At 31.9% G+C, this 26,530-nt stretch overlaps 1 protein-coding gene across 1 annotated transcript; it reads right to left on the bottom strand.

Moving 5' to 3' along the window:
• Positions 1-2,067: 2,067 nt before the first annotated feature.
• Positions 2,068-16,669, bottom strand: LOC143186801 (uncharacterized). The gene is made up of 7 exons (XM_076390580.1): positions 16,529-16,669; positions 15,487-15,684; positions 13,616-14,080; positions 4,589-4,843; positions 3,134-3,164; positions 2,623-2,679; positions 2,068-2,285 (listed from the first exon to the last, which is right to left on the bottom strand). The coding sequence occupies exons 1-7, from the start codon at positions 16,608-16,610 to the stop codon at positions 2,276-2,278; spliced, it is 1,098 nt and encodes a 365-aa protein (XP_076246695.1). The 5' UTR covers positions 16,611-16,669; the 3' UTR covers positions 2,068-2,275.
• Between the last annotated feature and the right edge of the window lie 9,861 nt (positions 16,670-26,530).

Raw genomic sequence — 26,530 nt, 5'->3', positions numbered from 1 at the left:
ACGTGGATTCCTTTAGCTTTCTTTGGTCCGCGGCGATTCAATGAAGACCCGAGGCGTCGACAGAGCAATTGTACCGGTCTCCCTCTTTATCTCGAACCGGCGATAATACATAGCGGAGTATTCAGCTCGAAACTGCGGCTACTCGTTATTCGAGCGCCGTTCGGTAAATTGCATCGCCCCGATCCTCGAGGTTTTACGACCGAGGGATCGAACCACGTGGCAAAAACGATCCTGTCCCGTGGCCCATTAGAGATTTTTCAAGGGTGCCGAAAGCCTTTTAAGGCCGATGCTGATACGAATTAAAAATCCTCTGTGGCAAGTGATCAATCGTCGTATAATCATAAACACAGGCATACCGTGGTTCCGCAGAAATGAATAGACCATTAAAGCAGGCGCGCAATGCACACAGCATGTTAAATGACGCTCGTTAACCCGTTGCTTCTTCCCTTCTAACGATGAGCATCAATCACGGACGAGACGCCATGATTATTTCCTAGAAATCGCCTGCGACTGAATGATACGGCAGATCCCATGATTTTATTAAAACGAAACCTGTCTGCTGCTTTCTTGTTTATTTCAGCCGCGGCAAGCGTTATGCGGATGAGCGATTAAGATGATGAACGTTACGCTTTGACAAGTTCATTTGATCGTGCGTACGTGCCTTGGTTTATTGTGCTTGGTACGCACGTTTTTGAGGGGGTTTGAGGTGTTGGGTGACGATGAGGTTTAAATTGATACTGTCGTGATCAACGTTTATTAGAACTGACTAAATAATTACTTAAATACTGTCAAGGACCCAGTTCCTGATCATTTAAAAGTGGGAAGCTTGGTCTTCCTAACGTATTCATGAAACAATTAACCAAATCTAAACAATTTTTTGTTATATATACATACACATAAATCTATATGTCATCAAATCTATATGTCATCTTCAATTTGTTATTGAAGAAAGTGCGAAAATAATAATTAAATCATAATTTAGTTCTTAAAGTAAAGTATATAAAGGAAGCAATAGCTGTTCAGTTAAATTATGTCTCATTACCAACTATTAACCAGTTACTATTATTTCACATATAAATATCAAAACAGGTAACAATTATTTCGAATTTTTTGGAATAAGTTATTGTGAAAATAAATTTTACATATGTATTTAAATACTAAACTGATCAGGAATTGGGTTCTGATCAGCAACTGGGCCCTTGACAGTACCTACTATTAATTTCTTCTTTCTTGGTAGGAAATCGATTTTTTAAACATTTTTTATTAACGAAACTATACAATTAATTATTTTCAGTCTTCTTGTTTGTTGTCGTTGTATGTTCAAGTAGTTCTAATAATTTTTCAAAAGAGACTTCGTTATACATTTTCCCTCATTGGTATATCTTTTCTCCATATTATGTAAAACAATGAAATAAGACAGTTTTTTACTTTCTGCATATGTAGTTATCGTTTGACGACAAATAATAAGAAAACTGGAATATTTGTTAAAAATAGAAAAGAATGTACTGCGCAACTATGGAGAAAAGCACCATCTACTAAAAATATTTTACTGTTATTTTACAAATACGTAAAAAACTCAATTTTATGTTTTTATGGAAATACTGACTGCAATACTATATACATATAACATGCCATTGTCCTCCTTCGTCAAACGAAACAAGATTACCCACTCTTTCAGCATGCAATACAAATTTCAAGTCAGTCGATTGAATCTGTTCTTTAGTTTCTTTTTAAATCATACCAGACAATGAAAAAAGGACATGATGATTGAGAAGAAATATGGGTGTAATGTGGAATACAGTCTTATCCAAACAAGAAATATTATAACTATTTGAACATATTATAAAAGCTTACAGAAAAACTGAAAATAATCCACCATGTCGTTTCATTAATAAAAAATGTTTAAATGTCGAGTTTTTATCAAGAAAAAAAGAAATTCCCTCTTTAAGTGTGTGGTTACGAATAGTCACTATATCTAAATGATAAAAATTCTTTTGGTTACTGGTAACCATTAGGTATCTATCAAATTTTTTTGTCATTCTCGGCCGTCGTTAATTTGTGTTAACATTTAATATTTAATGCTTTATTATTTATTAAACTTTTGGTATATACACATTACATAAATGAAAAATTAAGATGAGAGATGTTAAATAGTAACAAATCTATGTAATGATGGATTTATGTGATACGATTCGTGACATCCTTTATGAATGCTCATTCTTGCGATTTCAGGCAGCATAAAATTGGTGGCTTCTTTATTTCCATTTCACTTGTTTCATTTTCCCCTGGAACAGAACAATTGTTTTGCTTATAATAAATGACAAAATGTCAATAAAATGTCTTCAAGCATTAAGAGTTTTACATTATTAGAATACTATATTAGGTATTTTTCTAATTTGAAATTTCAAAAACCTGATTTCAAGTTTATAATAATTGTACTTAGGTATATCTAAATATTTAAAGGTATTTTTTTGAAAATATGAGTTTCAAATTAGTATTTTCAGTAATTCTCATAATTTTGCATAACTACCCCCTTTTTCCTTGTGTACACACTGTACCACCCTTTTATTTGAATAAACATAATATGTAATAAATTATAAGTGCAATGACTTATGTACATACCAACTATTAGCTTGTGCATTAGCTGTAGCTGTAGCACTTGCACCTCCGCCTCCGCCACTGAAACAAAAAATAATAGAATATTATTTGATGCTGTTAAAAGTCAATAGAACAAATTTTGTAGTGAAAATTTCATTATACTTTCGTAACACTAATGACAAATTTATGCTTTCGTAATTACGCAGAACAAACTTGAATGTATTACTTTACAATAATACACATAAAAATGTATAGAAATTCTTGTGTGCTATTTGGACAATTAAAAATCAGAAAAGACATTACTCACACAAACAAATCTACCTCGAAGAAAACATGAATTGTATTATTAACACGAAAATATAAATTTGAAAGCAATTTTCACTACTAAACAAAATTGCTGTTAATAAACGTGCTAAATAAATAAATATCTGATAATATATAATTTAATTTTTATTAAAAATAGTACAATTATGTACTTCAATTATCGAACTACGAATTACAAAATTTCAAATTAAATACATTAAAATAAACTTACCATGTCGAACAACCTCCACTTGGATATGAGCCTGTAACAAGTTCATTTTAAGTTATAACAGTAAGCTCAGTCATTTTTTATAAGAAAATAAGTATGTAATGATATAAACTGTTTAATGTAAATTTTTGTTTTTATAGTCACCTCACAACAATACCTATTCAATATGCACAAATTGTGCAATATTATTATTACTTTGATTAATAGTAATAATAATAATGTAAATTAATCTTTTGTTAATACATTTATGCTATAACTCCTAAGTTTTTACTATCTTCGATGTTACTGAATATTTAAAAATTTGAAGCGACACAGTTAATGATAGGTTCGAAACATTTTTTGTAATGTAAGCAAATCTCTAATTTAATTTAAGGCAACCTTTTTTAAGAATTTAATTAGAAGGTAACGATATGTGTTATTCATTCTGTTGATGAGATAGTTCATACATATGTATGCATATAAAGCGCATACTAAAAATATGTATTGTTTAACTGACGATTCATTACTGATTTGTTATGAGCTTTGTCTGGAAGTGTATAATTACCTACATAATACATCATATTATCTAATCATTAATAGATCTTCTCAGGAACTAATGATAGTATTAAGCAAATTATCTCTATAAATTTTTTTTTAGCTATTTAACACTGAAAATACGCAATTTTAACTGTTTTATTAACTTTGCATTAAAACGTCGGTATGTGACTTCAACTAAAATTAATTTAAACTGGATATATTAAACAAAATTAATGCAAACATTCCACTTGCCTATGATTCAAAATACTTTAATATAACAATTATTTTAACCCTTTTGTACTGTTTGAGCCAATGTGATTCAAAACTTTTTCAGTAAGATTTTACATGAAATTTGTTAACATTAATAATAGTATTTAAGATACATATTTTTATATGAAAATACAATTTACACTATTTCGTGCCATAGACATTAATTTGATTATACTTGTGTGTGGTAATTATTTGACCAGTACATTATTAACAGTAGGTTAATTTCGTTTTCCTTAAAAATAGTTAAAGAAACTGTTAAGCCCACTTTCATAAAGATATATCGAAACATAGGAGAATTTATTCTTTCATAAAACCCTAAATATTGGAAACATTGTCAATTTTGGTGATTTCTATTCGAATAAATCAAGTTTAACATAAAAAAGTACCTATTATATTATCCACAGATTTCCTTATACTAATACTTTGTCTGTTATTAGTTAGGAGACTTTAGTTCCTATTAGTGGGGACAGACTTCATATCATATTATACTAATAGGAAAGAACTTCTTATTGCACTATGCTAATAGAAGAGAACTTCCTATTAGTAGCTCTCCTATGATAATTTTAGCGATTATGGTTGGGAGCTCAGAAGAACACCTGAACATCTGAGTTCGCAACTGTACCCACAATTGAAATAAAAAAAGGCAGAAGATTCCTATGATAGAATACGAACCTCTTCCATAAGGATAATCACCGCGGTCATCGTAATATCCACCTGGATGATATCCAACGCCTCCACAGCCTCCTCCTCCACATCCACCACGTCCACCTCCATAAGGATAACCGCCACCATGACCGTAGTTTCCACCGTGTGGATATCCACCACCTCCACTAGGATATCCACCCTTGCCACCGCCAAATCCACCGCCTCCACCGAAACCGCCACCAAATCCTCCTCCAAATCCACCTCCGAATCCACCTCCACCTCCTAATCCTCCTAATCCACCACACTTAAGACAAATTGTCCTCTTGTCACGAACTTTCATCATTGTCAGGAGCTTCGATTTTAATGGTATGTCTCGGGCGTTGTGGTCCACGTGTTGGGATGGCGAGTGTGATTGCAGTTGGGGTGGTAAAGCATCCTCGTTGTTATTTACTGTCTCTGTGTTGTGGTCTGAAATTTTCGTGTCGTTAATAATAAATTTAACAATTGGGAATTTAAGTGCTAATAACTTAGTTACTTATAGTACTAATAACTAATAACTTAGTTGTACTAAGGTATTAGTACTATAGTCTTGTTCAGATTAGTTAAGTTACTTGAATTGAAGTCGCTTGAAATATCCTTTCTATTTTACTTTTCTATTTTATTCAAATATCGTTTTTACTTTATTTAAACATCTTTTCTATTTTATTGAAATGTCCTTTATATTCAAGCTTCAAGTGAAGTTGAAGTCCTCTCAACTTTATCTTGCCTTGAAAGTTTGAAAGAGACTTTTTGCTGCTTTGTGAACAGATACAGAAAATACTTGTGGCATCTTCAAGAGTGTGATCTGTTCACAAGGCAGAATGAAACTAAGAATAGTATATTCGTAGTGCACAGTGTGTCTTCATACAGACTCAATATTACAAAAACAGTAAACATATCCTAATCTGCATGTTTAGGTTAGTTAACATAAACATTACGCATCTCGTCTTATCCTGATTGAGAGAAATGGCGTTATAATATTTTACATATCTCATATTTTTGTTATAACTTCTGAAGCTAACACTTATGGACTTTTTGTTATATAATATTTTAGTCTTATTTGTGCTAGTAGAACACACTGCTGAAGTATGAACGGAAAAATGCGATAACAACACCCTCTGTACATTAATTGATGTGTATTACCACATTTAAATTCAAGTAGCTTGACTTCTTTGAATATAAACTTGATACCAGGCTACTTGAATCCAAATGATTTGAATTCAAGTAACTTCACTAATCTGAACGAGCCTATTAGGATAGGTAAAGGTGATATAGGAATGATCATTGTGAGATCTCGTGGATCACTGCTTGCTATATCAATATTAATAGCTGCTGAGTAAAAAGCAATAATTCTTAAACAAAAAATGCTTTCACTTCATTCTTCAACAACTGGTACGTTTAATTCAAAGAACAATGTACATAGTTCATAGCCACTTCTGTTATGATCTCTAAATTGCAAACAGACCACCATTCTAACTCCTGTGAAATGTAACTCATTGTTTTCAACATATCACATGAAATCTTTGTTGAAATTGTATCAGCAATTTAGAAACACCCGATGAATAAGGATGTTCCGCTGCAGGTGTGAAAATTTGAGAGGTGACTCTAGATGTCCAAATATTGGGCTGAGTTATAAATAAATTTCGATGGAGATAATAGGGTCTAATTACTGTTCCAAGATTTTGTGCAAACAGAATTAACAACTCGTCTGAAAAATAGCAAGACATTGTCAATAATAACGACGAATATATTTTAGATTTAAATCTAGTTTTATTAACACGACAATTTCATTTTAAAAGACAACACTTATTTTTGACTAAACCTAATATGAAAATAAAGAATAACAAAATTGTTTTTGTTAATTATCTAAAAATGGCTAAGTATAATTTGTTAAGCATCGATTTTATCTAATTGAAATTAGTTTAAAGCTCAGCAAGTCAAAAGGCACAACTGTGAAAGCGAAGGTCGTGGCAGAGGTCAGGCTATAAGGTAGCAGTGATTATCATAGTCACACTGCAGGTCAAGGGTCGTAAAATTCCACCATAGCTTTGCAAAGAGAGTGGCCTCTTACATCAACGACGATGACAGTCACTGTTTTTCTCAAAACACTTGTAATTAACGAAGTCTCAAACGTAATTTCATTATTCTTAACTTTCGTGTTATTTTGACATTTGGACTCGATTGGAACATTTGCAAATTAGCTTGCCAAAATTTCGAGGTCACATACAACACTTCTCAACTAGTAGGTCTTACAAGCTAAAGCACTTGTCACACTTGAATACTTAAATTTTCTTCTACCTGCAGCCGAATATCCTATGATAAATCTAAAATCGATCAAAATTAACAATAAAGTTCTAGTGCACACACCCTAGAACTATTAATATTTAAAATATAAACACTTTTATTTAAAATACACACTACCTTATAACTAACGTTAGACACAGCCGTCATTGATAACTACACAAACATTAACACTGTATCAGTAATTTTCTAGTCAATTTGTCTTCGAAGAACAATCTCAACCACTTTTCTGTGACGTCACAGACGTTTAACGTACATCGTCGTAATTCCTGAACATTGCTTCACTCTACCGATTCCAGAGTCTTAAGTATAATAGATGTTAAGATAACAAAGAATTCTGTCGCAAAAATAATAATTTTCACAAAATTTTGGGACTAATATTTATTAGAAATTTCTCATGTCAATTAGAAGCTAGAATAATATTTACAACTCATGCACAAGTATTGTAGTGATATTTATTCCTTAGATTTAAAAACATTCTTATTTCTCGAATGTACATAACAGAACAATTCCACTCACAGAACGACTCCAAAATTTGTTTAAATGTCTATGGAATAGGTAATGATGGTAATGATACAAAAAATTGAATCGCTGAGTTGAGAAACAGTACAAATCCAAAAACCATACTTTTGGACACTTGAAATATTCGATTACAACATATAGTTCTACACATTTTAATCCTTAAGTGCTATGGCATCACTATTATAATGCAATGTGATAGAATTCCTGCAACTCCTTGAAATCTACAGAAAAATAAAATCTAACAGAGAAAATTCCTAGCTTTTCAGTGTGCTAAAATCTATAAGTAATTCAGTCACATTTTATACAACAAATATTAAAGATGAGGTACCATAAATGTCGCGATGCTACCGTAACAATTAAGGGTCAAATGTAATATAATTGTGAAATCATTTAAATAATCGCTAGTGTTGGGCTTGTTCTGTTCTTCAACTCGTCGATTCAATTAGATTCCACTGATCAACATGGAAACTGTTTCCTCACCTGGAGCTGGTACCGCCGAAAGGGCCGCAACAAATAATAACAGGCACAAGGCCCCAAGCCTCAATGATGCTCCGCCAGCCATAGTGAAGCACTCAGGACCTCTCGATCACGCTGTGCTCCGATCCCTTCATCTCATCGCTTTTATAGGCATCGATCATTGTACGTGCACGATTCTGAGATAATTATGTAACAGAAGTAACGCGAAGCCATCTCCCCACTGTTTTCAGTCGTTACGCTTGCTTACTTACTATGATCGCATCTTCGGATTTTTTTGGTTTTTCCTTGGGAATCCCTATACCGTTCGGCCATGCGTAATAACTGCGGATTCATCGGCGCTGCTGTTTGTGAGTCAGTGCAGTTTACATGCATGGTTTGGGACTATTAGGATAGTTACCATGTTATCATGGGGCTCTTCATTAAATTTGGAAAAGGTGTACTTAGTGATGTGATCGGTGTTGCAACAGTTCATTTTCTATGCTTCAGAATGCTATGTACAGGATGTTCGACGACAGGTGTCAGAGATTCTGAGAGGTCATTCTACGTGCTAAGATAAGACTGAAAGAAGATAGATGAAATTGAGGTGTTATCAGTATCGAGGACGTGAATGCAAAAATTTAATTATAAGAAACAACGTGCAGGTTTACTTCATGGTAATTGTGGCAGTCAAGCTATGCTTCAAAATTTTCTATCTTGTTTCAGCTTTAAAAATATTCGAATGAATTATTACTTTTTCAAATGTAGAATGTATGGAACAGATATTCGCAAAAAGGGACTGAGATGTCCTTATTGCACCTATGTCTTCAATTGTGTTTCAGACTTCGTCGTTGAATTATTGCATATTGGGAAAATGCTCAAACTATGTGTGAAATGTGTCTGAGTCGGGCTTTATTCTACTGATTTCGCTGTGTCTGGCTAGGACACGTGAGCAGTAGAGTATGTCCAGAGGTCAGACACACTTTATGCGAATTTTAAAGGTTTTTGTAAGAATTAATAACTCTAAATTAATGCCCCAAACACAATTTCGTCCTATTTTGACAGTAGGGTCACTTCTTAAAATTTCTGACATTTATTGTCGAACATTGTAAGATTTTAGAGTCCTAATTTATTTTAATATATTTTTTTCCTAATATATTTTTAGTCCTAATATATTTTTTTATCAAAATCATTATATCTTTCTTAGATTTAGAAAACGATGTATACACGTATAGTTGTGTTATGTGTGATGAGTCACACGTGTCAAAAGCTCAGTCTCACTCTCCGTCTGATAATGTACGAAGCAAGATTTATGGAGCTGGATGTGTAGAGTGTTGCAAAGTATATAAAACTGTTCATTGTATTAAAAATATATAGACAGTTATAACAAAATTACAGCCTTGCATCTCCTCTACAACAGCTAGAGGACCTCCTTTACAACACCTCGACTAGAACACCCTCTATACAGGGCGTCCATAACTAGTACTACAAGCAAAAAAGTAATGATTCTGCATGAAGAAGTAAATCGAAAATATACAATAACATTTTTTGATATCTTGCTTGGTTTTTGAGAAAATTGAGTTTGAATTATGATCGAGAAATACAGTTTTGAATACTTGATGTGTACACTGGGTAGGGGAAACACTTACAATGTACTTGATCTACGTCTACGACAACTATGCCATGACTATTCTGCCCAACTATGGAGAAACGCAGTAACTACAGAAAAATGTGAAATTGAATATTTCGCATTTTTGGATAATTTTGAAGATTTTATGTTTTGTTTCAGTGCAAAATAATAATAAAATATTTTTTGTAGATATTGCATTTCTCCAGTTTGGCAGTATTGAGTGTCTTTACAGTATGTGGAGTCATTATTTGGACAGTGCTCGGTTAAAATTCAAACTCAATTTTTTTAAAAACGGAGTATGGATATTAAAAATTTTTATTCTGCATTTTAGCTTATACCATCAATTCTCGGACACCCTGTATAATAGGTGACTACATGCATACTTTATGTGCACAGTATTTATCAAAGCATCGCATGGACCACTAAGAGAGACGATTATTTTTAAATATTGTTTAGTACCTAATCACTGAATATTAAATTAATTATTGTATGTAATTACTTAAGCATGTGATACTGAAGTTACTAACTTATTTAACCCTATAGTGTGCAATGATACAGATATGAACTGTAACATATTTTTAATAGAAAAATCTGAAGACATGAGAATAGAAAAATATTGATAAGAAAAATTATAAAAAATTTGTTCATTATTTTTTCCTTATTCTTCAGGAATAAGCGATAGACATTTTTAAGCGAAGAAAGTTATTTTGTTTTAAAATAAACAATCGCGCATTGTGTGGTTAATTTTTATTGAAATTTAATTCACTCTCATTAATGTTTGAATGCTTGTATAATTTTTATTTTTGAGCCCTGAACCTTAAATAACTATGCAACGAACAATAAAAATACATCTATTGCAGCATTTTATTGCATACAATGTATATACTCGACAGAAAAAATTATATTGTCTTGTTAAACAGAATTATTTAAGTATTAGAAGAAAAATCGAGGAACTGCAAATTCTAATATTAAGTAAATATTCAGATGTTTTAAAATCTAAATCTCGAAACTAAAGTAATGATTTTTTGGCAAAGATGTAATCAGCTCTATCAAATAAATTTGTCCACAGAATTCGCAGAAAATAACAATAAACCCTGAATAAAGAGTACAAAATTATATGAAGAAAAAATTACAATGATTTCTATTAAATTTAAGTACTATTATTTATTAAGTTAGAAAAAATTGCATTGTCAAAGTAGCAATTCTATTCTAGAAATTCTTTCAGATTCATATAATAATTTTAACTAAATCACTTTTCCTAAAGCAGCTGTAATAATTTGTGAATAGTAAATAATAAGTTTTGGCGGGAAACGACTTCTAAATTATTTTCAACTGGTATGTCTTCTTAATGTGAAAATTCCAGGCACTTTGATTCGCTTACATGTTGCGTATGTTTATTAATAGTTTGATTATTTGTAGCTTTAATGAACACATTAACAAAATTTATTATAATACAGTAATGAGAATATTATAAGGTTATGTGTTTCTCAAAGCTACTCATTACAGGAATCAAATTCCACGTAAAATGTGAACAGACTAAGATTGCTATATTATTTCCTTTGCAATATAAAAATTCAAAATTATGTTTTATTAATATTTTGTATTTCGGTTTATAGTATCCACATACAAATTTGTGAAGGGATCGATCAACATTTAGTCGGAAGAAACAACTAAACTATTTTATTTTTTAAACAAATAGATTTTTTTAATTGATAACGTAGATCGATTCATCGTCCAAAAATACAATTATCTCATTTACACTATGTTTCTACATGTAATACGTTTCGAGATATAATTAAGCCAAATATGTTGCCACCCCCATCTTTAGGGATGGTTTTCACTCTTTACAATGACTGGCAGTCGATGAAAAAAAATATGAATGTGTCGAATATTTTCAGCTACTCTATAAGTACAAACCTGTCAAATTTTATAAAAATAATATTTCAGACTTCACTGGACAGCATAAATTCAATGTTATCATTCTTGCACACATGTGAAATAGATAGACAGGAGGTGTAGACTTTGCTACTATGAAATAAATGTGCACATGAATGAAAAACATTTCTTTTTTAAATTGGAATTATTGCCAATATGATAGAATTTTTAGTGAACTTAATTTAACAATCAACATATTAAAATAAACTTGGATAACAATTAACTGCTATGATAAAGGGGATTTTCTCTGGCATAGAATTTAAAAATAAGTCAATTTTTAAACATTTTTTTATAATAAATTCTGTAATATCATTAAAAGTAAGCCTGCCTATTATTATGTTATTTATTTGAACTTTGGTACATGGTATACAAATGAACAATGAAGATAATGAACGTGAAACAGTCGAAAGTTCATCTAGTCATGGATTTGATTTACAGTTGTTTATATTCGTTATGAATATTTATTAATTTACAACAATTTGAGGCAGCATACATTGATACATTATCTCCTTCACGTTTTTGTATCATCAGCTTCACTTTCCCCTGAAAGAAAGATTGTTTTATAGTACTACACCGTTTTTCTAACGATAACTTAATTTCTATACGAAAGAACATGTATTGTTTTCTACATACCAGCCGCCAGCGTTTGCTTGTGCATTTGCTTGTGCTGAGGCTGTAGCCTTTCCACCCCCGCCGCTAGAATAACAAAAAATGAAAAATGTTATTTAAAACTCTTAAGAAACAATACTTCACTAAACAAAAATTATGTCATAATCTGCATTGCTCTATATGCACACAAACTTTAATTAGAGTAAGAATTTTAAAACCAGATGAACTTTATTATAATGTGTAGAATTTTATTTTATTATAGTATGCAGAGTTTTGTGACTGATTGTAGTTAAATTACGTTGAGATTTTGAATGATATAAATCTACAGGGTGTTCGCAAGTAAGTGAAACAAAAGGATTGATTCCAGATGTCAAAGTGAGACGAAAATTAAGAAAGCAGTGATTATTAGAACCACTGACGTTAAGAAACACTCGTTTCATACAACTGTAATAAAATTGTGTAAATATTTATGGCAATCATTGAACAGCTTGCCAAGTTACAGGCAGATTTTATTTCCAATTTTTAAAACCTTATATTGATTAATAAGGCTTAATTATAGTTTCATTATTTTTCAGTTTCGCCCTATTTTGACATTTAGAATTATTCCTTCAATTTCCTTTCGCCTGTTGTGGAACACCCTATGTAGTAATTATTTAAAAAATTTAATTAATTTGCAAATGATAAATTTCAAATCTTATGAAACTTACCATGTAGAGCAGCCTCCGCTTGGGTATCCACCTGCAACAATTATAATCGTGAATTATATATAATCATCAGTTTTGTGACTGCCTATAAATAATAGTTATGGGACTATTATTAAATGAAATTTTTTCATAATAGCCTGAAAGTTATAGTACTATATGGCACTGATATTATCACCACTTTGACTAATAACTGCATATAAATATTTCTCTTATTAGTGCATGTTTAAACATCTAATCAATTATTAGTGACTTGAAACACTGTCTCTTGAGATTTGAGGTTTTCATTAAAAACAGTATCAAGTTATCTATTTTTCAAGTTGATTTAAAAACGTCTGGTTAAACAAAGTCTTTGTGATGAAAAACTTCAGAAAATCTAAGGAAGTTTACTGACTTATCAGTACTATACTGTATTGTATTCTACTATGTATATACAGTACTATTATAGTATACTATACTATATGTAATATACTACCACACTATAGTATACTTATTCAGTGCACTACATTAGTGAATATACAAATGAACTAAGGTAAATGTCCCAATACTTGGACTCTTAAGATGTCACATGTCTCAGTAAGTAGATAGCCTCAGAATACATATCTCCACATTTGAATTGTATCCCAGTAACTGAATATACTATTTTATAATACTATTTTCATGTTTTTATTAGGTACATTAAAATATTTAAGCTCCAAATGAAATAAAATCAGCGTTAGTACTCAGATACTAGAACATGGTTGACTGGGACATTTAACTACCATAATTATAATCAAATCTCTCAAGTATTAACAATTATCAAATCTATCACATTTATCAAGTAGGTCAGTCAAGGAACAATAATAAAACCAAGTTCTACGTTACCTCCTCCTGTAGGATATCCTCCTCCAGGATATCCACCACCTCCTCCAGGATATCCGCCACCGCCTCCAGGATATCCGCCACCACCTCCAGGATATCCGCCACCTCCATAAGGATATCCACCGCCTCCTCCAGGATATCCGCCACCTCCACATCCTCCTCCTCCGCAACCACCACCACCACTGGGATATGTTCCACCACCGCCACTACATTTCACGCAATATGACCTCCTTTTACGAAGCTTGTTCATCACTCCTGACTTCCCGTGGGTGTGCCATATGTTTTCTGCGTCACTTTTGTCAAGATTCACTTTCAGCAACTTCGTTTCGCCAGCATGGCTGATCTTCTCCACGTTAAAGCCTGTATCGTTTCCTAACTCTTCTGCGACCTTGTCAAGATCCACTGGCGCATCGACGTCCTCGTCGCTATCGTCGACTTCGACGACTAGGAGCACAGTGGCCAGTGGTTCTGTTCGAATGTTATTTTCCATTAGTGACCATTTCTTTCATATAACAACCAGTATTTATTTATGTTTTCAGAATACAGGGTGCTAGATAATAGGAACAAGAAAGTTTAGGGGTAACTCTACATGTCAAAGTAGGTGAAGATAAAATGTAACAAAGTTGTATTTAGGATTTCGTTTTAGAATTATTAATTATTGTAATAATGCCTAAAATTTGTGTGTAATGTGTCTAACTTGGGGCTTGTCCTACTGCTGGTGTGTATTAGCCTGGTCAGGCGAAGCGATGTCAGTAAAATGAATCCTCAAGTCAGGCGCAGCAAAATCAGTGGAGTAAGTCCCAAGTCAGACATATTTTACGCTTATCTTACGCTTTTTATGAATAATTAATAATTTGGAAATGAAGTTTCCGTATTATTCCATATTATTTTAGTATACAGAATCACTAGTTACTAAGGGTGGGCGGGTACGCGAGTCTCGGTTCGAGTTTTGATGATTTGGGTCAGGACTCGAGTACCTGAAATCGAAGTCAGGTCAGGTAGTGCTTGGATCAGATTAGAAACCCGAAAATTTATGACATTCTAGGGCTCGAATATTATCTCGCCTGTTGGATGATTCTGATTTTATGCTCATTCTTTCAGATTTTTAAATTTGTTCGTATTTTACTGAAGAATCCTCCACTCTGCATCATATAAATGATGAATGAATATTGTAAATTTTCGGGTTCCCTACTCAGCCAGAGCACTACCCACTTCGATGTTATCTTCGGGTACCCAAGTATCACGAACTTTCGGGTCCCAACTTGAACTCGAGGAAATTCCCGATCCAACACGAAATATCGGGTACCTGGCCAACCCTACCACTTACAATTTCTGACACTTGTCATAGAACACCCTGTACATGTTTCGTGACACTTATTTCATTTCTGTACCATTTGAATGTTTTATGTGACATTTATGTATCATGTATCATTTGGAAACATATTATGTTTCCTTCTTAATGGAATCTTAGTACTAACACGTTGACTGCTAGGTTACCCATACATATATGACTGAAAATTTGTATATGATTGTGTGTAACAATAGCTTACACAATTTATTATGAATGATAGTAACAGAAGAATTTCAGCAATAGTTAGTAGAAGAAGAACATTTTTTAATAAACAAGAGAATGAATTAAGAACACTTCTTTTAATTAGGATCACTGACAAAGTAATAGAACATTTAATGAATTTAACGTGGCAGTCAACGTGTTAAATATCTTACTCAGTTCGGTGATTTTAATGCCTCTCAGATGATAAGAGGAATTAATATAGTTATGCATACGTAAAAGATTGATGAACATGAAAATTTATGAAACAGAAATGAATGAGCGTTTTATATAACAAGTAGATGAAATCTATTAATTTAGGTACCTTTCAGTTGTGGAACCTTTTCGATCAATTCATTCTCAAGCATTTCTTCGGAAGTTTCGTCACTGGAATTCCTAAGTCCATAAATATTTATCACAAAAAGCACATATTGGTGATCCTCCTTTTCTGGTGGTGGAGGTGGTTTCAGTTCTGTCGCTAAGGTAATCTCCTCTACGTCATCTATGCTGCTTGTAGTTGTTTCTAAAAAGGCAAGTTATTTATAATTATTAATAACGAATACAATTGACTACTATTTAATGGTAAGAGTACCTCTATTAGAGCGAGTAATAGGATTGAGCACTTAATTATCCAAAACACAATTTTAATTTTTATACTTCTTAGTAATTATTTAATTCACATTAAGTCAAATTATTTTACACATTAATTTATAAAAATTGACGATCGAACAAAATATTATATACATGGCGCCACTTTGCCTGTTCCAAACATTGAAATAACGACATTTCATGTGTACCAATTTAATACATTGAGAAGTCTTGTTCATCTCAATTTATGAAACTGATAATCAAATAAAATTCAATATGTGATATCACTTAGCTTGTTTCAAACTTTGGAAAAACCACATTTGATATGCACGAACCTAATACATTGCAAAATCTTGTTTATCTTAATTTATAAAAATTAACGATCGAACAAAATTGAATGTATAGTCCCACTTTGCCTGTTTCAAACTTTGAAAGAACGACACGCGCACCAACCAAACACATTAATATTTCCAATACACGCGACAAAGAATCAAGTTCTATTAGTAAACGTCTCTAAAATCTGTTTAAATCTCTACAAAACGTCCGAAAAAAATGATGAAAAACGATGTCACTGAAAGATTGAACTCCAAAGCTGTGTCTACTCAGAGACAACAACGAGCACCATTTTATTCATTTGAACTTATCATTGCATTTGTGTCTGGAACCTATCCTCCATAAATGTTTTCCTTATTTTGTACTCAAAAGGCGACAAAATGTTCCTCGTTATGGCCTCAACGCAGACATAACTTAATGACTATCATAATGCATCACTTTCTTACCTGGAGTAGGTAGCGCCGAGAGGCTCGCAGCGAACAAGAACAGGGACAAGGCCCCAAGCCTCCACGATGTTCCGCCAGCCATTGTGAACTGGACAGGACTTCCCGATCGCACTGTGCCGCGATCCTTTCATCTTACCGCTTTTATAGCCATCGATCTTTACACATGCACGATTCTGAGATAATTATGTAACATTACGAGTAACGCAGAGCCACCTCCTCACCGTTTCCCGTCGCTATTTTTTCGAGGGAATCCCAACACGGCCGATAATGCGCACTGTAGCGTCGTTGTTTACAAGTCGTAGTTTACATGCACGATCTGGAGCTGTTGCGATGTTTATCACAGCTCATGCATTTCATCAAGCGCATAGGAAGTGAAATTTGTGCTGAGCGTGGTAAGTGTTTCCCTGGATATTGGAATGGCGATCGGTGGCTGTGGATACACAGTCCTATGCGCGCATCGCTTATCGAACCATCCAGTGAACTACGCTGATAACATCATTATTTTTCAATCGCCAATTATATACGCGGAGATGAAACATTGGCTGTTCTTCGAAGGAGTTAAGTAACTTCTGTCGATGATACGTAGAACTTGTGTTTGACCCGAGTGAACATGTTATGTTTGAGAGATAAGGGGCGGTGAAAGAAAAAGTAACGTTTCTGGAGGATCAAGTAAAATATTTGAAATAATAAGTGAATGTATATTATTTATATAGATCTTTGTTTATTGGGAAGCGAGTTTTTTTATGAAAGTGAATATGTTATTTTTCTAGAGCACCGTTTGCTTTTATTTTTGTGGAAAAGTTATATGAATGTTTTTGTAGAATTGTTGCAGAAAGGAGGATTGTTAATTGATGATTATATTTAAGAAGTTAGCGCATTACTTTGTAATTGTACTTGCGGAGAATTGTTTTGCCTATGTAAGTTTATTGCATATTATGTCGTTGAAGTGTCGAGGATGGTTGTTAGAAGTATATTGTAATAACTACTAGGTGTAATATTTAACATTGGTCATTTTAATTTTTAAGGAGTTTTGCAATAGTAAGCTTCAAACTAAGATGTTATACCTGTGATACTAAGATAAAATGACCTAGATGAAATAGAAACTTGGAAAGATGTTTCGACTGAAGTAAAATAACAGGTTCACATCGGTGAAATTGCTTCAAATCATTTGCATTCAAACCACTTGGTTTCAAGTAACTTGACTTATTCGAACTAGGCTTTAGTCATATGTTTTTGTTTTCGTTTCAAGTTTTTAGCCTCAACACTGTCTTATGGACTTGGGTCTCCTTGAACCCTTATTTTTAGGTGAAAAAATTCTTTTAATACTCTTTCTTCTTTCTGAAGATATAAATTCTATATTGTAGGTGTCAATTAAAGCCTTGACTCGAATTTTTTGAAAATGTGACATAGATCGTTTTGGCTTACAACTACAGGTACATTCAACTTGAAATTCTTAAAACTTTATATACAGTGTTCAATCACAGGTATCAGAAACTTTAATAAGCGATTCTACAGTATGTTTCATAACTATAAAATTACTTTAGAATCTCCAATTCTTTGAAATTAAGTTAGACTAAATTTAAATTTCGCAATTATCTGATATTCCAAGGTTTTTAAGAAAATGCTTAAAATAATATACGAATAAAGTATGTCTGACTTTGGACTTATTCTACTGTCGATATGCACCAGTCAGGTTAGACACAGCGAAATAGTAGAATAAGACCCCAAGTCAAACATTTCACGCGAATTTTAGATGTTTTTGCAATAATTAATATATAATTCTAAAATGAAGCTCTAAATGCAGTTTCATAATTCTTGATTTTCATCTTATTTTGACGTGTAGAATCACCTCTTCAAATTTCTGACACCAGTTGTCGAACGCCCTGCATAACAGATATTATTTTTATTATGCAACGCAATTTAATTTAACGACTGGAATACCATACTCATCGAAACTATCGAGACTGTGTTTTGAATTTCACGTAGTTTTTCATATTTTTCTTCATCAAACGCAATACTAAATATTTACTTGCAATATTTGTTGCTCAGTTCGCTTGAATAAATCCACTTTTCCTTGAATCAGCATTCAAGGAAAATGCTTTTAATATTCTACTCATAAATTCATCACGCGAGTTCTAAAAATTTCATTTAACCTGATTAATATCTGCATCTAATTAAATGTGTAATTATCTTATGCATATAAAATAAACGAAACGTCTGAATTATAAGGAAACCATTCAAACCATTAATAGCTTCCTTGATCTCCTATGCTAAAATTTCTATTTACTATGCAAAATATCGTCGAAGATTGTTTGCACTCGTCCTTTTAAAAAATTGTGTGACCAGAATCGACTACTATACATTTTGAATTAAAAGTGAAAACTAAATTGGAATTTAAGTAGAAAAGAAGTTTGGCATATCACTACATTTAACAATTATATCTACAAAAACTAACTGATAAACTTTTGCTCCGAACTCTTTTTTAATAATAACCTTCTTTCCTCTTTTTCAACGACAGTTCGTTTTCAACAAATTTCAGTATATTAAATAACGCCTCTGAAATGCTAACGCTAACATACAGTGAACAATAAATCCAATATCAGGAAATCAACTTCAGACGGCGCAGCATTTCAGAAATTTCTACACACATAGGTATGCACGTATGATATCATTCGTGGAAATACATGGCACTAATAGCAACACACTGTATCTCATGATTAGCTGTTGTATGTACATGTTCTGCCACGTCGAGGATGTAACAACCTTTTTCTGTACGATGAATTATCAATTTAAACTGGCAGCCATATAGTTACTGTTTATCATGCACAGACAAGTGTAATTATAAATACCAACAGAACTGATCTGTGTGCCTACAGTTATGACTCAATTCGATCTGGGTTGATAATTTATAAACGATCTTAAGCACAAAGGTGAGATCACTGGTTTATGAGGTTCGTGGAAACCGTGAACGTCCAAAAGCAATCCAATCAGATGTCTTCTCTTCCCGATGCCGCTTTCAGAATCTTCGTTTTTCGAGGCCTTGGCCTATGGAGATAAATCGGACGCATGAGCAGCGAGGAATTCAGTGATTACCATTTTTAACTCGCTATTAAAGGACGTATAAGGTGTCTCGTGTATGGACTACTGAGGCTTATGCATTTAAGAGAAATTTAAGTTTGCAAATAGTAGAAAATATGTATATATGATTTGAAAAAGCATATAAAATATTTAAAATACATATAATATTGTTTTTTGAGGCCGAGTAAGCTCTGTATTTAAGTTCCATTTCGTTAGACATATTCATAAAAATATGAATTTGTATAAGAATCTGTAGTATATTCATCTAGCATAAGCATTTCTCACATTACTTTTGATTAACCTCTTCACCTAAAATTTATCTCTCGTAATATTAAAACCTTCGCTGTCGGTTTGACATGGCAACCTATCTTAAACTGTTAACCACAGAGCTTCCATTAACTGAACATAGATCCATCACGCGATAGTGCGTGACTGGTTACTTGGAAGAAAGCGTCATTACGCGTTGTCACGTGATTAGTAACGAAGCTACTGTAAAAAGTGCACGAGTCAGATTCGTTGAAAAAGGTGAAGGGGTTAAAGAAGTTAGTGAAGACCTAACTAAGGGAATTGACTTTCCCAACATTTTCATAAGTAAAAAACCAAGCTATGGTTTGCTGGAAAGAATTTGAAAAAAGAAATTTTAACAGCAATAAACAGATGTAGGCCAGACCATTGCAACCTGGCCTCTTCGTTAGCTAAAGTAACTGTAATGAATGATCTTAGGTGTCAATGTGGATATGATAGACAGGATTTAAATCATGTACTGTGACGAACAGAGAGAAAACTGTCTAAGAAAACTACATGAAATGAAATATTTTCTTCCTCTATCGACCAACATTATTCTTTCCAAGCCTACAGTAATGATGAGCAGTGTGACACAGTCGTCCTTAAAAACTGTAACCTAAGGATCTAGCAGTATGACATGTGTAACTTCCGATTTGTAATAAATATCTTGCATAGAGGGTGTCCATGCTGAAGCAGGTCACCTAAATATTTCCTCTGTTTTTAATGATACGAAAATCGCCCATGTCATAATTTCAATAGCTTCGAAGGAAAAATATGGAAAAACAAGCTTTTGTATAGGATTTTTTTAGTTTTTTTAAATTTCATGTTACTAAGAACAGAGGAAGTATTTAGGTAGTTTGCTACAGCTTGAACTCCCTGGATGTACAACCTCAATATAGTACTTGTGTAATGTAGACAATGTATGCAAGATAATTTCAAACGAGATAGCAAACTTAAAGAAAAAAAAGTGAAGAAATGTACGCTGCATTCGTTGTAATCTCGTAGCGAGTTCATAGGGCTTGTGTGCGCAAGAGCATCGTGTAGCACATCATTTAAGTGGGTTCTAGCAATAAGTCCCTGTATTTCAAAGAAGTACCATAACTATGTTAACTTTATAGAAGCATGAACTTCGTGCTTCTATGAAGTCTCTATATGCACAGTCTTGCCTTCATAACTGCTCTGTAATTTCTTTAAAGTAAGTAGCTTGACTTCCAATTATATACATAGAAAATACATCTATCAAACTACAATTTACTCTATTCATTTTTAAATTTTTACCTAAAATTGAGGTTAGGTAAAATATTTTCAATTATTTGGTTAAGTTGTCTAAATTGGACCAAAAGTAGTTGCGTGCATTGGACCAATCCAATATAGGCAATGGTATAATATTAGAAAAACAATATTTTGAAGGCAATAAACAGGATTCTGAATGGTTTTATACTTTACGTGAAGAAATCAAGGAAGAAAATATAATAAAGTGCATAAAATATACACTTGGGTTCATACACCATGTATAGGCGTAGATACGAAATTAAAAAGATATTATTGCTTAGATTGTTGACTTTTACTATGAAATTTTGCAAATTGGGTGTGTTGACATCTATGTAATATATTTTGTAACCTTGTTCTTCTGGACACTTAATCACTTTTACGATTTAATTCAGTGGTCCAATCTAGGAAACCAAAGGTCCATCCTAGGAAACATAACTGATGTCACAATTATAAAAAACTACTTGTCTAACTTTTTAAATTATATTTTGGAAAAAATCAATTATATTACTTTGAAGGCATAAGTAAATATTGCTCTTGAATATTTAAAATATTTTATTACCAACTTACAGTAAAACATATTTTAGTGCTCTTAATTCTGCAATCTTTCACTACATAGGGTAGTAGAAGTCTGACAGTATTTTGCTGGAATAAACATCTTTGGATGTGGGACACTGAACCTTATTGTAAATTTAAATACACATTTAAATAACACTGCAAGCTTATTCCACAAAGTCAGCTCCAAGAACTACAAATTACATACATAAATCTTTCCTTTAGAGTTTATTGCAAAAATTTACATAAAGTTTGTATTTTTGGAAATACAACTATTGTCTATTGCGTATATGTTATTTATATTATTTTTTGATAACTGTGCTTCAAAGCGAACGTTACGCATTTAAAGAATTGAAGGAAGCTTCAATAAAATAGTGTTCGGAGCCTTTAACTCTTGCAAAATAACAGTAATGAATGACGTTATAACAATTTACAATTAAACGGAATGGTGGTTATATCATGAATCTGCTATGATCTACGCCATTCGCGATCCATTATTTAGCGTGTAATTTGTATTTTTCCAGTGGTAACCCGTGTCCGTATCCTACCGTACATTCCACGCGTCGTCGCGACGTTTACAAGCATTGGAAAGTTTAAAAATAGACAAAGGTTGCAGTAACATCATTGTTTAAATCAAGCTTATTTTTATCTTTAAAATCTGCGCGAATATCCTTTGTATAGATGAAGTGCTAAGGAAAAATAGAGCAAAATTGAAATAACAGAACAATAATACCTAAACAAGTAGATAATTGATTACTATTTATAGAAATTTTGAATACTTGCTCAGAATAAAAATTATCTGTATTAAATATGAAATCCAATAAGAATTGTTATTTTTAAAAAAGTAATGAGTTTATTACAATTTTTTTTCATTCATAATTTTTTCAATTATAACTTGTTTCAAAAGTAATAAAGTATGTCAAATTTGTAAGTAAACTAACAGTAAGACAGACTGATAAATTTTCAGGTGTCAATGACAGTATCAGTTTTGCAAATCTCGCAGTCGCGCGACACTTTCACAAGAATCACGCGACATGTCACGTGACCCTAGTATTACCTGATATATGAATCAGAAGCTTAAGTATTATATATACATTTCCAATGATAAATATTTTAAAGTTCATGTTATTAAAAAATATCCTTTACTTCAATTCAATAACTGTGAGGACATGAATGCTTTTGTAACTCACTGTACATAGCTTTAAATACTACTCAATGGTTGAATAACAGGTATCAGAAATTTTAAGAGGTAGTTCTTCATGTCAAAACAGAACGAAAAACAAGAATGATAAAGTTGCGTTTGAGGCTTGATTGCAGAGTTATTAATTGTTGAGGAAAATTCTAAAATTTGCACGAAATGTGCCTGACTTGGTGCTTATTCTACTGGCTACGTTGTGTCTGATCTGGCTAGTGCACGTCGAAGGTAAAATAAGTAAATTTAAAATAAGTAAGTCAAACATATTACACAAATTAACAATTTTAGCTCACATTCATGAGATTAATCAATAAACTACTTTATATATCATAAGTGAGTGATGAGTTAGAATAAATGGATCCTGCTCTACATTCCTGTGTTAACCCACAAAAAATCGAATTTCGAGTTATGAATGCAGTATTATTAAACATAACATAATTAACGATATTGTTATTAATAAATACTTGAATAAAAATTTTTGAAATTTTTGAAGGCTAAAATTACTTTTACGAACTGTATTATCAAACAATTGTTATTTTGCAGTTATGTTGAATTTTTAATTCTTTTGTATTACTCTTTGTATTACTAGCAAGTTCAAGTAAACAAATATTCAAAGTATACGCATATATACTACTCTTTTTAGATCCTATCCAATGATAATTAGATAATTAATTAACTCTCGTATTTTAGACAAACTAGTTTATATTTTACTTGTAATCTACTAGCTTTATATCTACACAATTATTTTCATGAATAATATTAGTAATTATGCTAAAAGAATTGCCAGAATAGATTATTTTAGTTAAATTAAAACTAACTATTTGTAGATTAACTCACTAATGCAAAATTATGCAATTGAATGCTACATCATTTTGCAATAATAATTTTTATATTTTTGGTGTTTTCTTCGAAATTTTGTTATATTTCATTTGTAAAGTACTATCCTGATATTTAAGCAGCTATTTTAACGAACAATGTTACAAAGTATACTAAAAAATTGTTTTTATATATGTTGTTTGAGAAAAACTGTAAACACTCGATTGCTTAAAACTAGTTATTTGTGGGTTAACAGTTTAATAAAGAACAGGGTCTAAATGAATGGGTGTCTAGAAGGGTATATATTGCATTTCATAACATTTACTGGAAAACGTAAAAACAATTCATTGCTCACTGTAACAATTAAAGAAATAGCTACTGTAACATACACCCCTTTTCTACTTTGAAAAATAAATAATAATTCAATAATGAGAAAGTAATTCATTAATTACAAACACAAAAGTGAATACAAAAGTTATTATTTTTGACACCTGGAAAACTTGTAACATACGCCCTCCTTTTAAATTCTAGACACTCATTTAAATATTGCTAACTACGTACTGTCAAAATTGTATATTAATGTAATCTTGAATATTGAAATAAAGTTCTAACCGTTATTTCTAATAATAAAACTAAAAATTAAAATTAGTTGTGTAATTTGTTCACTATATTATTGACAACAATATTTTTCAAAATTAATATGCGATTTATAGATACATACAATCAGAAACAATTTTATAAAACGTTTCTTCGAATTATTTGACGAAATTCGGTTTCATTCGTAACTTATTAATTTTGCTAAATGCGATACGAAGAACTACCGACCACGTGTTTATTTGCGCAAATGTTATTCCGAGAATAATCTGGAAAAGACTTACTAACTTAATGCTCGCAGGTAGTGATAATGCTCGAATATGCAATTACGAAATTGATCAGTAAATTAGACGTGTGCTATCTATATACTTACAGGGATTTTCTGAGTAGCCACCTACTGAGTCATTTCGAGCAGCGTTCGTCGCAATTACAATGTGACTTATTTTGCAAAGTTGTCTATTTTAAGAATATACTGCAAATAACAAATTAAATATCAAATCATTAAAAAGAGACGTTTCGTTATAAGTGTACTGTAATACCTAATGTAGAAACTGCGTTTAGTTCTATTTGAAATAATATTGTTTAAAATAAATAATATTTTATTATTTTTATTTTTATATTTTCATCATTAATTTTATTATTTTTATCAGCACTGTTAGCTCTTTAATTAAATTTGAAACATAATTAAACTCGGAGTTTCCACTGATTCACTGTTTCCGTCGAGTAATTGAAGTTAATAATAAGGCATCCTGTAAAATTTCCCAAATTCACAGTTTACTATGACTAAACATATTCGAACTGTTCGTGTTCTTTTCAGTCACTGAAACTGTGCACTTTGGTTTTCCAGAATTTGGAATTCTATTGAAATCGATAATTGTATATTTAGTTTTCCAGAAATATAATTTTATTAAAATGTGACTGGAAAATTGCCTTCACTTGAAAATTAAAAGGTATACATGTCCTCTGAAGAGGAATCCACAAGTATGAGGGCATGTAAATAAATTCCCAATTTTTAACTTAAAAAGTGAAGAAGTGTATGAATCTATGTCTAATATCAACAAATGTGTATTGAACATCTGAGGTCAAACACTTACGTATCCCAAGGTGATTTCAATTCATCAAAAATACCTGAGTCATGCTCCTTATTAGATGACTTGAAACTTAAAACCGTAGAATAAGTTGTGGAAATAGGAAATCTATTTAACGAATTCAGACAGAAAAATGAAATTTTTAAGAAATCTTTCCTTCCATTGTGCACCTTTATCCCTACAAAACAAAGAATCTCAATAAAAAAGCTTTAAAAAAGTCCAAAACGAAGTAAGTACCATAAAATAAATCTTGCTCTTTTTATGAACTAGAAAATGAACTAGATGAACTAGATAATGAAAGATGAACTAGAAAAGAAACTTTTACTTTTTTCAAAATCTTCTATAACCCAACGATACACGTATATAAAAAAGGTGTAAAATCAAAATAAGCTACAGATACATTTGATTATCCAAAATTTAAACAATATTTTCACTGCACCATGTCAAAATGCATTCAATACATTTTATTACATATTTTAAAAAATGCCTTTCCAGTAAGATGTAACATCCAGACTATTGCTTTGATATTCGCCACCTGGAAATGAAATACTTGGCATGGCCAGACAAGGTATTCGAAGATCATTCATCGAGAGCCACATCTTGTCTCTTATAAGCTTTCTTATAATTTCTCGATTTTAGACTGTGACAATATGAGTACGTAGCTACCAAACAAATAATCTACGATAGTAGAATAGTAGAATAAATAGATTGATAGGCTATTACAAAAAATTAAATTACAAGATAACGCAGAAAACAGTTTTGCAGCTAATTGTAGATAAGTGTGAGTGATCTCACTCTGAATTAATATTCTACAGCCATGTGTTTCGATTATTAGTTTATAAATAAATTCGGCTTTATTTACAAAAATTATTTTTCAATTATTATAATAGTAACTGAGTCAAAGAATAATGTTAATGATTATGATGATGAAAATATTACAAAAGTCTTCTTCCATAAATAGAAGAAGTGTAGAAATTTTCCTATCTTTTGCCTTCACGTTATCCCATATTCTACTATCTAAATTCTATGGAAATGGATCGTAAATCAGTTATTGCTACTGATTATAGCGTAATTTATGGTGCCATTAATGCGAAACTCGTCAGGGTAGCTTTTACACAAAGT

This window comes from Calliopsis andreniformis, unplaced genomic scaffold (assembly GCF_051401765.1).
Source record: "Calliopsis andreniformis isolate RMS-2024a unplaced genomic scaffold, iyCalAndr_principal scaffold0022, whole genome shotgun sequence".
Classification (NCBI taxonomy): Eukaryota; Metazoa; Arthropoda; class Insecta; order Hymenoptera; family Andrenidae; genus Calliopsis; species Calliopsis andreniformis.
This window is presented reverse-complemented; position numbering and strand designations above follow the sequence as displayed.